Source organism: Urocampus carinirostris, chromosome 1, assembly GCF_059441175.1.
Source record: "Urocampus carinirostris isolate Australia breed hairy pipefish chromosome 1, RoL_Ucar_1.0, whole genome shotgun sequence".
In the NCBI taxonomy this organism is placed as follows: Eukaryota; Metazoa; Chordata; class Actinopteri; order Syngnathiformes; family Syngnathidae; genus Urocampus; species Urocampus carinirostris.
This window is the reverse complement of record NC_142349.1, coordinates 1,973,521-1,988,925: the sequence shown is the minus strand read 5'-3', so window position 1 is coordinate 1,988,925 and position 15,405 is coordinate 1,973,521. Positions and strand designations below refer to the sequence as shown.

The following is a 15,405-nucleotide window of genomic DNA, read 5'->3' as shown; positions in this document are numbered from 1 at the left end:
AGGCTGGAAATAGTTCAATTGATGTGTAATGAATCCAGAATGTATGACATTTTTGTTTTTTTAATTGCATTACAGAAAATAAAGAACTTTATCACAATATTCTAATTTTCTGAGAAAGTCCTGTATTCATGCACTTTCAATCATCACAGTTAATTGGTAATACAAAGCAGTTATCACTTCAGATTTTTCAGTTCATTTGTTCTTCGTGGTTTTCTGTCCCGCCACAGTTGTAATGCCTTTTCAAGGTCCAATCTATCATCCTCCTCATAGCGTAACCAGGAATATAATTTTGTCTATTTTGGCAGAAAAGTCTTTTTCTTGCTATTATTCTTTTGTTTATTTTCTTTCAACACGTGTGTTTTCCTTGCCTACGCGATCTTCCGAAAAAAAAATTCTGCAGTTTTTTCGTGCCGGAATTATTGCTGTTATCACTTTCTGCATTATGTTTTGACTTATTACTGACACTGATGAAATTAACAATTTTGTGTTGATTTTCACCTAATACTAACTTTTTTTTCGGAGGCATACTCATACCTGTTCAACCTCCATGGCTCCATGCCCTTACAAACTGTCGTATTTTCCCTTACAAAATCCCCCCCCAAAAAATCGTTTTTTTTCCCAAACGTGTTTATTTATGTAGTTTAACATGTTATATTGTTTGTTTCCTTATACCATATATATTGTTAATGAACATTTTGTTGTGAGACACTGAGAATGAGGTTTATTATAGAAAAAAGATCAAAAATTAAGTAGCTTGGACGTTCACTGTAGAAGGAAAGTACATGCAAATATAATTAAGTAGAATAATACATTTTCTTATTCAAAATATGAATTCATTTTCTGCATTAAATTATTGTTGGTAATATACTGATTAAAGAGATAACCACAAACCTGTCTTTTTTCATTTTCTCATTTTATACTTCCTTTTTTTCTTAAGTTCTTTATACAGTATAATCATTCCTAATTTAATGCATCAAAGCAAGTGAGCCATTTGAGAGCCGGCTCTCTTTCATGAGTTGAGCCGAAAAAGCCGCTTATCTAAAAAGAGACGAACTTTCACTACACAACTCGAACTCGATTGATTTGTCGTTTGGTGATAGTCGGTGTATACCGGATGGTACCCATCATTGACAAATTTGCGTTTTTCCATACAGATTTTCTTGTACTTCGTACACGTCTTAAAATGGACAATAAACGTACTTTGTATGGCAAAAAGGTACAGCTTGACTGGTATGCATACTTCACCAACACTCAACAAGCACCACAACAATGACGTTATCTCGAAGCAACGAGATCTCGTTTTCCGAGATCGGCATGCAGACAAAAACTCGAACCGCGAAACCAAAACAACAATGGCGGATCTGCCTGACAAAAAGTTTGGAGTCCGGTAAATGTTTGTTAAAAAAAAAGTAATCGGGTAAAAATGACAATTTCATGTCAAAAAAGTTGCGTACCGGGGACGCACGTTGATTTGACACTATGCGTCCCCAGCAAAAATAATGCGCCTAGGACGCAGGGCAAATGAGAACACTGCGTTGGAGCTTTACGTACAGTCAGTCACTGTTGTTGTCAGAGTAACTTGGTGATGGGAATAGTGTTTGTGTAACTCATACTTGAGTGAGTTCCAGTATAATTGATTTCAGGCTCTATCTTGGAATGAGTGGGAGGCTCTGTGAAGCCTGTGTCGTAAAAGCTTCAAGATCGACACAATGGGACATATGGCATATAATTGCTCGACGCCACTGGCGATCGGCATGCTTCTGGTGTCTGGTGTGCAAGGAGCGCTTTTTGGAGTAAAATTGCATTGGAATAAAATTGCATTGGAGTAAAATTGTTTAATAATTTTGGCACTCGGTCGCCAAATTCTTGGAATTTGCGGGGTAGCGGGAAAACGACTTGACGCATGCGCTCTAAACACCAAACACCACGGTAACGTCTTCAACTGAAATTTACTTTCATCCACCATCAAGTGAATGGTATGTTGAAGAGATGGGAATTCCCACGCTTTGGAGAACCCACACTCTTCAAGTCGTTTGTTAAATTATCCACATATTATTTTTATGAATCACTTAAAAGGGGGAAAATAAAGAAAAATAACACTTGAAAAAGATTGTTAACGAATTAAAACATGTGTAAATCTCTTACTGGCGGGCAAACGGAAGGCTGGCTGAACAAAATCATGTAGTAAGCAGCAAGGTTAGCCGCAAGCCAACAACAAAACACTACCACGGCAGCAAACATGAACCAAGCCAGCAAGCCAGCCTTGTTAACTGCTAATGGAACTAACCTAGACAAAACAAAACTGAAAGCCTTCTGGAGCCCGTACGCTAACATTGACCTATATGGACAGCATTATATTAATTGCAAAACATGTGGTGAAAATCAATGAAGGTAAATTCACAATCATACCTATGAGGAGGAAAAGGCAAAAAAGTAACGCACGCTGTACAATATGGGAGGTAGACTTACCGGACGCATCTGGAGCTGATCAAAGCAAACGCCTCGGACAAAACAGTCAGTAGTCCCCCAGCGACACGGTAAGCAAAGTTCCAATTACTCTAGGTGGGAATGAGCGCTATGCATTCGCTGATCAACTACAATCGCCGTCTGTTTTTAACGGGGCGTGCCATTGTTTTTGTTCTCGTCGTCATTTAGGTAGGTCACAGCTCTAGGGAATATGAGTTCAAACTGTCTACTTTGAAAATTAATTTGCCATGATCCATTGCGCTTGGAATATTTTGGAACATATATGCATGATTGTGGGGAAGAACACTATGCATTCTGTGCCAAATTGTGAAAAATAGGGTCTTTTGAATCCATTTAAGCGTGTTAAATCTCATTTTGTCAATTGGGTTAAATTTCATCGGATATGGTTTTAAAAAGGCTTGAATATGAATGGAAAAAAAATCCTGGGGAACCTTGTCTATATTCAACTGGTGCAATGGAAATCAATAATATTTTGTGCACGTCATAGAGACAGCTGACAAATTGTTTGAAAAGATTTAACTGAATATGCATTTTATATCCTTTTTAATCCTTAGGTAGCTCAAATGAAGAGTAAAGACAGTCGTATTAAGCTGATGAATGAGATGCTGAACGGTATCAAAGTGTTGAAGCTCTATGCCTGGGAGCTTGCATTCAAGGGCAAGGTTTCAGATATCCGTGAGAGCGAGCTTCAGGTACTAAAGAAGGCTGCTTACCTTGGTGCTGTGTCTACCTTCACTTGGGTCTGTGCACCTTTTTTGGTAAGTTCAACAAAGAAGTTATTTAGTTCTGTATCTGACAGTGGCAAGCCTCATGCAAATGTATGAATGATCCCAAGATGTAATATCCCAAGATAGAGAGATTTAAGTCAAGTACAGTGCCCCCTCTGCATAGGAGCCATTCTGGTTACGAGAAATTTGAAATACGAGATGTCTAGAGCAAAAATGTTACCATACCAGAGAAAATCTAAGTTACGAGAATTTACAGACGCTACCAGTAGAGCAGGGGTCGGCAACCTTTTTGGTGTGGAGTACCACTTTCAAATGTCCTTGTAAATCAGTGTGCCACACCAAGATTAATGACTCGCGCAACAATTTTTTTATATCCGACAAAGCTGTGATTTTACTCCAGTCTAAATATACAACACGGATATGCATTTAAATTGTATAATTATTTCATCCACTGTTTTTGTTCATCAATAAACTAAAAAATGAATGTGAGCAACATGTGGAAAGCCCTGTAGACATTCATGACTTCAACTTTTTATCACAAAAATCAACCATACCTCATCAACAATTAACTACAAATTAAAAAACAAGTTATATGGACAGCTACCATACCATTCATCAATGAAATTTTATTGCAGTAAATATGAAAACTTCAAATAACAGCAGCGAGGCAGAAGACTACCTGACAATAAGTGCAACAGAAATTATAGCTGAACAGCACCAAACAAGACACACCACACAGTACAGTAGGCGGGGACACACACACACAGGCTTTCGGCCAATTCCTCCATTCGCTGTTCAACACTTCTAGCTGACATGGGGATGGGTTTTATTCTTTTTTTGATTGTCTCTTTGTTAGGCAAGCTATCAAACAAAACATCTGAGCTCGACAAGAACGCTTCTTGAATATATTCGCCACCAGCAAATGGTTTTCCGCGCTTTGCGCATAGTGAGCAATGTGATAGTTTGCTTCAGTAGTGGTGTTTTTAGCAGTGACAAAGGTTTTCAGGGTTTGTGTTTGTTAGCCGTACCTGGACTTGCATTTTAATGTCTCCGCCTTGTCAGACTTGTCCTTGAATTCATGTTCATGTTTCGTCTCGTAATGACGTCTAACACTTGACGTCCGAGGTACAACGCTCTCGAGGAATAATGCACAACTAGATCATGTTTTTGCATCATTTTTTGCACAAAGCCCCAGTTATCTGTCCAAGCTGGCTGGAAAGGCCGAATTTTTTTTTTCTGGAAGAGCTGTCATGATTCATCGATTTATCGCGCGCCAATGTTTCTGTGGCTGTGTTAAAACATGGATCGCTCCTCCTCTACTCTGCGAGGCGCCGCACAGACACACACACACACACACGGAGCAGAGGAGGAGGGATGCTACCTTAAAGCCTCTAAACACCACGGCGTGCAACTGAAAATGTCTAAATTTCAGGTAAAAATGCCCATTTAAAATAAACATTTTTATTTTGCTGTGCGCTTGCGTGCCACTGGTTAACCCCTCGCGCGTCATAGGTTGCCGAACCCCGCACTAGAGGGTCGAGTGCTTGAGACTGCTCATCGCCAGCATCACTTCATTCCAGTTAGCACATGCAATTCATACATCCGACAGCGTGCGCGAAGCCATGCCCAACATAGTTACGGTAACCATATATCACAAGCAGAGCAAATATGGTGGCCGAAACGACAATGAGCAACTCTATAGTCGATATTCCTGATAGTATAGCCGTAGAATTTCTTCCGGATTATGCATATCTATCTTAAAAGTCAGCAGAAAAGGGTCTCAATTATTATATTCGGGCCTAAATGTGAAATGAAATGAAATGATCTGCATTTATATAGCACTTTTCAAGTCAATGACTTTCCAAAGCGCTTTACAATGTGCTCCACATTTCCCAATAACTGCCTTGCAGCCATGTAAGGCGCTAACCTGCTTATTGGGGGTTTAGGGGTTTAGTGTCTTACCCAAGGACACTTCGACATGTAACACGGACGAGCCGGGATTCGAACTGGGATCCCTTGATCCCAAGACGAGCACTCTACCTCCTGAGCAACTGCCGCCCCAAATAAATACAAATTACACCATAAGAGTCTGTCCTTAATGTTTCTGTACAGGGTGTCTTACACATAAAAAAAAAATTGTTTACCTAATTGGTGAAACCTATCCTGAATAATCTCTTAAGGAAGTTGTTGCTACACTATACTGAAAATGGTGTGCGCACTTCATCATCAAAACATAAAATTTAGAATAAGAGTGTGAACAAGCAGTGATTTCCTACTTGAGCTATGGTACCATATTTGGATTCTGAATTAGTCTGCCATGCAAAAGGGCACATTGATTAAGCAGACAATCTTGTAATTAGATGTTTCCCCGTTCTCTTCCAAGGCCAGAATTAAACATGATTCTCTGACTTAAAAGTTTGTTCCACTCAAGTAGACCTGTGACAACTATTTCTGGTTTGACAACAATTTTTATTTTTTTGTCTCCAGGTTGCCCTCTCCACCTTTGCAGTATATGTACTGATTGATAAAAAAAATGTGCTTGATGCCCAGAAGGCCTTTGTTTCCTTGGCGCTCTTCAACATCTTGCGTTTTCCTCTCAACATGCTGCCCATGGTCATCAGCAGTATGGTGCAGGTCAGTGGTGGAATGCTCCTTCACAGAAATCTACATTTGTCTATAGTTGGAACACCTTTTTAAATGAAAATGTGATGCTTGTATTATTTGCTAAAAGTTAAACAAAAATAAAACTAAAGTAGATGCTTCATGTATTTTTTGTAATAATTCTGCCCGTGAATGGTCTTTACTAACATTGGTCGGTAAATAGCCGAGCCGTTCCTTGGACTTGTTCAATCCAGAACAAAGACGACAGACACGCGAGATTGATTTACCGCACAATGGAGCAGCCTTGCACTTTACACTCCTGCGAATAGCTCGCTCAGCCCGACTCTTATGAAGAACAATTTTGAAGCACATAGCCACTAGATTGTTTGCTCATTTACTGAAGACACATCTGGCCTAATCTTTGAAATGTTACGTAGTGAACGGGAAGAAGCCAATAAGGATATCTTTAAACACGAGTGTGGAAAAAAATAGTCTTGTAAAAGGGAATACTTGACTTAAGGTATGATAACTATTAAATTAATAAATATAGACAACTCTCAGTGTATATAATTGACAATCAAACACATCAAAAGTATCAATGTTTTTCTTCATATATCATTTTTTTACAATATTATTATTAAAGGTCACCTATAAATAAGGAGTTTTTCATGGTTGCAACCAATGTTCTCTCTCGTGTGCGCAATTGTTCACTGGTCAGAACTTTTCAAGCGCACAAGAAAATCAAGAAGTCAATTAATTAATTTACAAGCAAATTCGGCCAGAATTACAGTGCATGCAGGCGAAAACCACGCGGATTCCCTCTGCGGTGTTTTAAGCGCAGTATTTTCAAGTCAATGTCAGCAAATGACAGTAATGTTGCATGTAAATTCGAGTTATTGCAAGAGAGAGAGGCGGCAGGTGGGTGGTTGTTGTTGTTGTTGAGTCACTCAAGGTGCCTAAGGATAATCCTTAGTAGCGCTAGACTTGCTTGTGGGAGGCTCCGTAGTTCTCCGAAGGAGAATCCCAGCTGGCGGTGGTATCGGGCAAACTGGAGTGCAGGGAACCGTAGCCAGAGATGCTCGGCCGATTCTTCGTCTTCACCGATCGTCTTCGCATTTCCCCGTCAAATGTTGCCATCTTCGGAGGGAGGGGTGATTACCTGACCGGAATCGTATAAGATCGACAAGGTCTTTCTTTGAGAGCTGGGATTCTTCCTCCGGGTTGAGGTGGGAAGAGGTAAGTGAAATGAGACGTTGGTGGGTGGGGTGGTGTTTGCAGCTCCTGCGAATAATGGCGAGCCGAGTTTGTGGGTCTAGCGGGGCAGTAGGTTGAGTGAGGGCCGAGCCTAATTTAGCCTGCTCGTCTGCAAGGTCGTGACCCGGGACCCAGATAAGCCGGATGCTCTTGGATGGGGAGAAGGCCGCAATTGAGGAGTTAAGGGACAGGAAGGAGGGGTCCGTTATATTAGGGTTGGAGAGAGCTTGGAGGAGGGACTTGCAATCCCTGATGATGGAGGCTGAGGACCAGTCGTTATTGTGGTCTAGCCAGGCGATTGCAGCGATGATGGCAGACTTCTCGGCCTGAAAAGAACTGCTAAAGGACCGGTTGGCGCATGCCAGGAGTGGATTAGTGTGTTGCCTTTAAAGAGGACCACTCCGGCTCCTCCATTCTCCGTACCGTTGAGGGTGGAACCATCGGTGAAAATATACGAGTCGGTTGGGCCCAGATCCGCAAGTGTTTCCTCTGCAGTGGCAAGTTGTTGGGCAGGGGATGCGGACTTTGGGACGGGGGTGAAATGGATGGGTGGTGGGGGCGCCAGAGGCCACGGAATATTAAGGTCATGTACAGACTCCGAGTCCACTGGCGTGAGGTTGAGAGAGGATAAAATGGGGGTTGTGGAATTACGCCAGTCCTCTCTTGAGGCGTTTGGGTGGTTGTTGGGGATATTGGAGAAGTTTGCTTTTGAAAAGAATAATTATTATTGTATTATTTTTGTATCACTAAGGCAACAAAATATAGAGACAAGTGTGGTTTACTATAATTATCGCCTGCACCAGGAAAAGCGTCTCTTTCGGCTAGGCCTGCCAAAATACGCTCCCAAACGTCTCTTCAGATGGTTTTTGTTTCTTTCATCCCTGTAACATTAGTCACAAAATGACATAAAAAAGGGAAAAATAAGCACAAAAAAACCCCAAATGAGAGGAAAAAAATCAATAAGCAAAAAAAGGATAGAGAATTAAAAACTGGAGGAAAAAAGGAAAAGTAAAAAAAAAAATAAGTAAAATGCTAGGAAAAACGAAACAATTTTCTTTTTAAAGAAAATAGGGTAAAAAATTTAGAGGGGCTAAAAAAACAGGAAAACGACACGTTTTTTTGGAGTCTTTTTGATTGTTCCAGTGTTGTATTTAAATAAAGTCAAAGTACAATCTCAACCTACTATACCATCAGGTGATGTGGCCTTTGAAGGTGAGTGAGGTCCCTTCCTCACTGGCAAACAAGCTGGACAGGCTGGCAAACTCCTATATTAAGAAGTGGTGGCTGGGGCTGCCAAGATGCCTCTTAGAAGTGGGCCTCTTTGGTCTGCCCCTTCATTCCATCAGCCTAGGATACAAGAAGAAGAAGACCCGGATGGTTATGGATTTGAGAGATTCCTCGGATCATCTTGTGAGCTCAGCGGGCACCAAAGTTCAAACAGGAAGGAGGTGAAAGGCAGAAGAAGAGGTCGACCAGGCAACCGGCAGGTTAAAACATCGCGAAGTGGTCGGCATGGTCCAAGCAGGGCAAGCAGGTCTTTGTTGGGGCGACATGCCCCTCTTCTGGTCAAAGGCTTCCAGGCGGGAGAAGGAAGTGATGTGGTCCAAGCAGGAACGCCATACCGCCATACCATTCCCAGAGCAGACAGAGCATTTGGATAACATGGGACGGGGTCATGGACAGGCCTTTGTCGTGGCGCGACCTGTGGAAGATCCCTCAAGCAAGGCTCAGCTTTCTGATCCGGGCAACCTACAACACACTACCCTGCCCCAAAAATATACATCTGTGGTTTGGCACTGCTGCGATCTGCCCCCTCAGTAGTATAGTGAAAGCGAGCCTTCAGCTCAAGTTGTAAGATGGCACTTTCCCAAGGCCGCTACAGGTGGCGGCATGATGCCGTCCTAAAGAAGCTGGCAGAGGTAGTCGAAGGGTACAGACAGGAAGCAAACAGTCTGCCAGCTCCTCCATCAAATCACCTAATCAAGTTTGGAAGGGCTGGCGACAACAAAACAAAAACACCAATGCCCCTCGCCCCTTACACTCTGGAAGGGTCCTCTCGCCCGCCAGCGAATGGAGAATGAAAGTTGACCTCTAAAGGCAGTTGCAGTTCCCCAGGGAGATCGCCGAAACATTATTGCGGCCAGACATTGTGCTGTAGTCTGTAAGACGGTCCTCCTGGTCAAGCTTACTGTCCCTTGAAAGGAGGGAATTGAGGAAATTATTAAATTATGAGAGGAAATGGGCGAAGTATGAAGACCTGGCAGCCGAGTGCAGGGAGGCGGGCTGGAAAACTACAGTATGCCCAGTGGAGGAGTGCAGTGGTTTGGTGGGCTCCTCAACCTCCCGCCTGCTCAGAGACCTTGGATGCACAGGAGCTGGCAACCGGAAAACAACTTAAGAGCAGCTTCTGGTTGTGGCTGCGGAGGAATGACTGGGGTTAAAGGAGTGAAACGTCAATGACCGGTGGTCCCCAGCTGATGACCCAGTCAGGCCCGAGTGTTCAGGACACACGATTATTCCAAAGGCGCCGGAGGAGGTGCGTCAGGCAGAAATGCCCAGCAGGAAGACTACATCATGTATTTCCATTTGTACTTTCTCTAAAAAGTGTGATTAAATACAGTACTGTATAGTGCAACAAACTAAATCCATCCATCAATCCATTGTCTTGCGCTTATCCGAGGTCGGGTCGCGGGGGCAGCAGCGTTAAAAGGGAAGCCCAGACGTCCCTATCCCCAGCCACCTCCTCCAGCTCATCCGACGGGACCCCGAGGCGTTCCCAAGCCAGCCGAGAGACATAGTCTCTCCAACGTGTCCTGGGTCGCCCCCGGGGCCTCCTGCCGGTGGGACATGCCCGGAACACCTACCGAGGGAGGCGTCTAGGAGGCATCCTTATTGGATGCCCGAGCCAACTAAACTGGCTCCTCTCAACGCGGAGGAGCAGTGGCTCTACACCGAGTCCCTCCCGGATATCTGAGCTTCTCACCTTATCTCAAAGGGAGAACCCAGTCACCCTGCGGCGGAAACTCATTTCGGCCACTTGTATCCGGGATCGTGTTCTTTCGGTCATGACCCAAAGTTCATGACCATAGGTGAGGGTAGGAACGTAGATCGACCGATAGATCGAGAGCTTTGCCTTTCGGCTCAGCTCCCTCTTCACCACGACGGACCGGTACAGGGTCCGAATAAAGGCAGACGCTGCACCGACCCGTCTGTCGATCTCCCGTTCCATCCTACCCTCACTCGTGAACAAGACCCTAAGATACTTGAACTCCTCCACTTGGGGTAAGACCTCCTCCCCGACCCGGAGGGGGCATATCACCCTTTTCCGACTGAGAACCATAGCCTCGGACTTGGAGGTGCTGATCCTCATCCCAGCCGCTTCACACTCGGCTGCGAATCGCTCCAGCGAGAGCTGAAGATCACGGCCTGAGGAAGCCAACAGCACCACGTCATCTCAGTAGGGTCGGAGGAGTGCTGGAGCCCATCCCAGCTATCTACGAACAAGTTATGAACAGAATCGGTGACAAAGGGCAGCCCTGGCGGAGCCCAACCCCCACCAGGGACGAATCCGACTTGCTGCCGGCAATGCGAACCAGACTCTGGCACCGGGCATACAGGGACCGCACAGCCCGGATAAGACTGTGCGGTACCCCATACTCCCGAAGCACCCCCCACAGGGCCTCCCGAGGAAGACTGTCGAATGCCTTCTCCAAGTCCACAAAACACATGTAGACCGGACAGGCAAACTCCCATGCACCCTCAAAGACCCTGCAGAGTGTATAGAGCTGGTCCAGTGTTCCACGGCCAGGACGAAAACCACACTGTTCCTCCTGAACCAGAGATTCGACTTCCTGGCGGACCCTCTTCTCCAGTACCCCTGAATAGACCTTACCAGGGAGGCTGAGAAGTGTGATTCCCCTGTAGTTTGAACACACTCTCCGGTCCCCCTCCTTAAAGACGGTAACCACCACCCCAGTCTGCCAGTCCAGAGGCACTGTCCCCGATGTCCACGCGATGTTGCACAGGCGTGTCAACCATGACACGCCCACAACATCCAGAGCCCTAATGAACTCCGGGCAGATCTCATCGACCCCCGGGGCCCAGGAGTTTTTTGACCACCTCGGTGACTTCAACCCTTAGTGATACGAGAGCCCAACCCAGAGTCCTCAAGCTCTGCTTCCCCTGAGGAAGACGTGTCAGTGGGATTGAGGTCTTCGAAGTACTCCGCCCACCGATTCACAACGTCCCGGGTCGAGGTCAGCAGCCCCCCATCGGCACTATTCACATTGTCGATGGCACACCGCTCCCCCCCCTAAGACGCCGGATGGTGGACCAGAATTTCCTCAAAGCCGTTCGGAAGTCGGCTTTCATGGCCTCGCCAAACTCCACCCATGCCCGAAGCCGCATTCCGCTTGGCCAGCCGATACCTGCCAGCTGCTTCCAGAGTCCCACAGGCCAGGAAGGCCCGATAAGACTCCTTCTTCAGCTTGACGGCATCCCTCACCGCCGGTGACCACCAACGGGTCTGAGGGTTGCCGCCGCGGCAGGCACCGACTACCTTACAGCCACAGCTCCGATCAGCCGCTTCGACAATGGAGGCGCGGAACATGGTCCACTCGGACTCAATGTCCCCCGCCTCCCTCGGGACATGGGCAAAGTTCTGCCGGAGGTGTGAATTGAGACTTCTTCTGACAGATTCTGCCAGCCGTTCCCAACAGACCCTCACAACACGCTTGGGTCTGCCGGGTCGGGCCGGCATCTTCCCCCACCATCGAAGCCAACTCACCACCAGGTGGTGATCAGTTGACAGCTCCGCCCCTCTCTTCACCCGAGTGTCCAGAACATGCGGCCGCAGGTCCGACGAAACAACGACAAAGTCGATCATCGAACTATGGCCTAGGGTGTCCTGGTGCCAGGTGCACATATGGACACCCTTATGTCTGAACATGGTGTTCATTATGGACAAACCATGATGGGCACAGAAGTCCAATAACGAAACACCACTCGGGTTCAGGTCAGGGGGGCCGTTCTTACCAATCACGCCCCTCCAGGTCTCACTGTTATTGCCCACGTGAGCGTTGAAGTCTCCCAGCAGTACGAAGGAGTCCCCAGGGGGCGCGCTCTCAAGTACACCCTCTAAGGACTCCAAGAAGGGTGGGTACTCCGAACTGCTATTTGGTGCATAAGCACAAACAACAGTCAGGAACCGTCCCCCCACCCGAAGGCGGAGGGAGGCTACCCTCTCGTCTACTGGGGTGAACCCCAACGTACAGGCGCCGAGCCGTGGAGCAACTAATATGCCCACACCGGCTCTGCGCCTCTCACCACGGGCAACTCCAGAGTGGAAGAGAGTCCAACCCCTCTCGAGAGGACTGGTACCAGAGCCCAAGCCGTGGTGGAGGTGCAACCAACTAAATAAATCCCTAAAATGTTAGTATTATGTATCAAAATATGCATTTTTAAAAAGGGAAACTTCATGTAATGCTTGTACAAACAACTGACTCATTTAGGCCGTGCGACCTTTCCAATATTATATGAGCTAATTCATTAGAATTCAAAAAACTAACTGATGTTCCCAGAAACTCAATGTAACTTGATGTCAGGTTTTGGGTATGTTTGCTAATGATTTGGAAATTGTTGCTCACCATTGTTCCAGGCGACGCTCAGACTTTGTGTGATTGCTCAGACCCATGAAGGTCAAAGAGATCATTGGTTGCAATCATAAAATATTTTCGTACACATTTAGATGGATAAGATACAGAAGTAGTACCGGTAAACACATTTGCTTTCTTCAAGGCAAGTGTCTCGTTGAAGCGGTTGAGAGTGTTTCTATCACATGAAGAGCTACAGAAAGACAGCGTTGAACGCAAAGCAGTCATTGGCTGTGAGTCTCTAATGAAAATCGTTAATGTAACATCAGTACATTTTACCAACTTTGGTGTATTTTTTTGCATCTTTGTTTTTATCACAGCTTCAAACAGTATATCCATAGTGAACGGCGTTTTCAGCTGGTCGAAACAGGAATCGCCAACACTCAAGACGTAAGTATTCAGACAGTTTTGTGTATAACTAAGAAATATGACTGACCTGATTATCGATGTTGACAGTTGGACCTCTGATGTTTACTCTTGTGTGTGCATATAGGCTAAATGTGTCTATCCCAGAAGGCTCACTGGTTGCCATTGTAGGACTTGTTGGTTCTGGAAAGTCCTCTCTCTTGTCGGCTCTGCTTGGAGAAATGGATAAACTCGAAGGAAGCGTGGCTGTCAAGGTGTTAAGACCACTGTGCCGCCGTGCTGCCCAAAATGGCAAATATTTATCCAAAAATGTTAAGAGAGCAGGCAGAGCAACTGAGTGGTTAGCGCGTCCGCAGCACAGATCTGAGGTCTTGGGTTCAAATCCGGCTACCAGCCTTCCTGTGCGGAGTTTTAATGCTTGCGTGGGTTTCCTCCGGGCACGCCGGTCTCCTCCCACATTCCAAAAATCATGCATTTTGGTTTAATTGGATGGTGTAAATTGTCCCTAGGTGTGAACGTGCGAGTGGGGTTGTCCGTCTCTATGTCCTAGCAACCAGTTCGAAGATAGCTGGGATGGGCTCCAGCACTCCTCCGACCCTACTGAGGATAAGCGGTACAGATGATGGATGGATGGATGATGGTTAAAAAAACAATACCATAGATTAAGTCATATTTTTAAACAGCAAAACACACACACACTTGACAACACTCTAAAAAAGTTGGTTGTATAATGAAAAGAGAACACAAACTAAAAACTGACATTTCCGACTTGATGGGAAATCTTCAATAATATCATAAGCTATATCTGCATTATATAGTAGACAGATGTTGCCAACTAGTTATTTTATGTATAGTAATACAGTGAATCTGTCTCGCCACTGGGTTTACTTAAACATGTCTACAGCATAACTATCAGTCTTTTTTCAGTTCAAATAAATCTTGTCTATTTTTAATTCACATTCAATCCATCAGTCACAAGAACTCTAGTCCTAATTACATTCGTTGTTTCTTCTTGCAGGGTTCAGTGGCTTATGTTCCACAGCAGGCCTGGATACAAAATTCCACACTGAAAGAAAACATCATATTTGGCCAGGATTTAAGTGAAGCCTGGTATCGGCGTGTTGTGTCAGCATGTGCCCTTCAGCCTGACATTGAAATGTTACCTGCTGGAGATTCCACAGAGATTGGAGAAAAGGTATTAATCCACCATTTTCACAAAAGTTGCTTCCATATGGGACTGTTGATTTGTTCAGCCTAATGTTTTATGACAGTCACTTCCTTTGAAGTTACTATGCCTTTTTATACAGCCTGTTGTAGGTAAATCAAGTCATGTTATTTGGAAGCAGAGCTTTATTTAATATCTTTACAGACTTATACATGTTCAAAAAGCCCTGAGTCTATCGATTTACAGGGTGTCAATTTGTCCGGCGGTCAAAAGCAGAGAGTGAGCCTAGCTAGAGCTGTCTACTGCGATCGCACTGTCTACCTTCTTGATGATCCGCTGTCTGCTGTTGATGCTCATGTAGGAAAGCATATTTTTGAACATGTCGTTGGTCCAGAGGGATTGCTCAAAGATAAGGTATGTATGTATTAGATGTTATTAAAGTCATCATCCCAACCCAGTGGCTTGTAACCTTGTGTAATCTTTTAGGCGTTTTTGAACACAAAATTTGTAGAATCTGCATTTTTGGGTAGTTGACAATTCCTGTTTTTCCATTTTTATTTTTTTGAATGTTTTACACAAACTTCATACAATAGAAAGAAAATGCTCATCTCTGCCACAATAAGAAACTCATGGATTCCTGTGACTTAAAAAAATATAATGTTGCCGTCTCCTGCCCTAAGCTAATCATAGTTTATTTTGTTGTTCCTGAAGGTTTAACTATGTTGTGTTTCTTTGCAGACTCGTCTGTTGGTGACACATGGGTTGAGCTACCTGCCTCAGGTTGACCTTATCCTTGTCATGGTGAATGGAGAAATAACAGAAATTGGCTCCTACCAGCAGCTCATGGCAACTGAGGGCGCTTTTTCTGATTTTCTGCATACATACGCTGGGGTTGATCATACAGAAAATAATGGTGAGATACACTTACTGTGCTTTACAAAGACCCACATTGTTTTGAGTGTCTTGACATGGTTATTTATTTATTTTATTTTTTTTGGTATAGCTGGTCCAGATCCCATTATGTCAAACACAAATCACTCATACAAAATATGATTAAAATGTATCCATCCGTGCACCGACGGAAACCCTAAAATATGTTAAACAGAAAGCTCAACCAGAACACTTTTCCCAAAAAAAAAAAAAAAAGAGTCTC

The 15,405-nt window shown here is 44.7% G+C and overlaps 1 protein-coding gene across 1 annotated transcript in view; it reads left to right on the top strand.

The window, feature by feature from the left end:
* Positions 1-15,405, top strand: part of abcc1 (ATP binding cassette subfamily C member 1 (ABCC1 blood group)) — an 85,956-nt gene that overhangs the window by 36,043 nt on the left and 34,508 nt on the right. The window contains exons 12-19 of the mRNA XM_088335098.1: positions 3,042-3,245; positions 5,703-5,849; positions 12,867-12,954; positions 13,042-13,111; positions 13,215-13,341; positions 14,106-14,282; positions 14,499-14,666; positions 14,991-15,165. Of these exons, the coding sequence (XP_088191224.1) occupies positions 3,042-3,245; positions 5,703-5,849; positions 12,867-12,954; positions 13,042-13,111; positions 13,215-13,341; positions 14,106-14,282; positions 14,499-14,666; positions 14,991-15,165 (1,156 nt within the window). The remainder of the gene's footprint in view (positions 1-3,041; positions 3,246-5,702; positions 5,850-12,866; positions 12,955-13,041; positions 13,112-13,214; positions 13,342-14,105; positions 14,283-14,498; positions 14,667-14,990; positions 15,166-15,405) is intronic.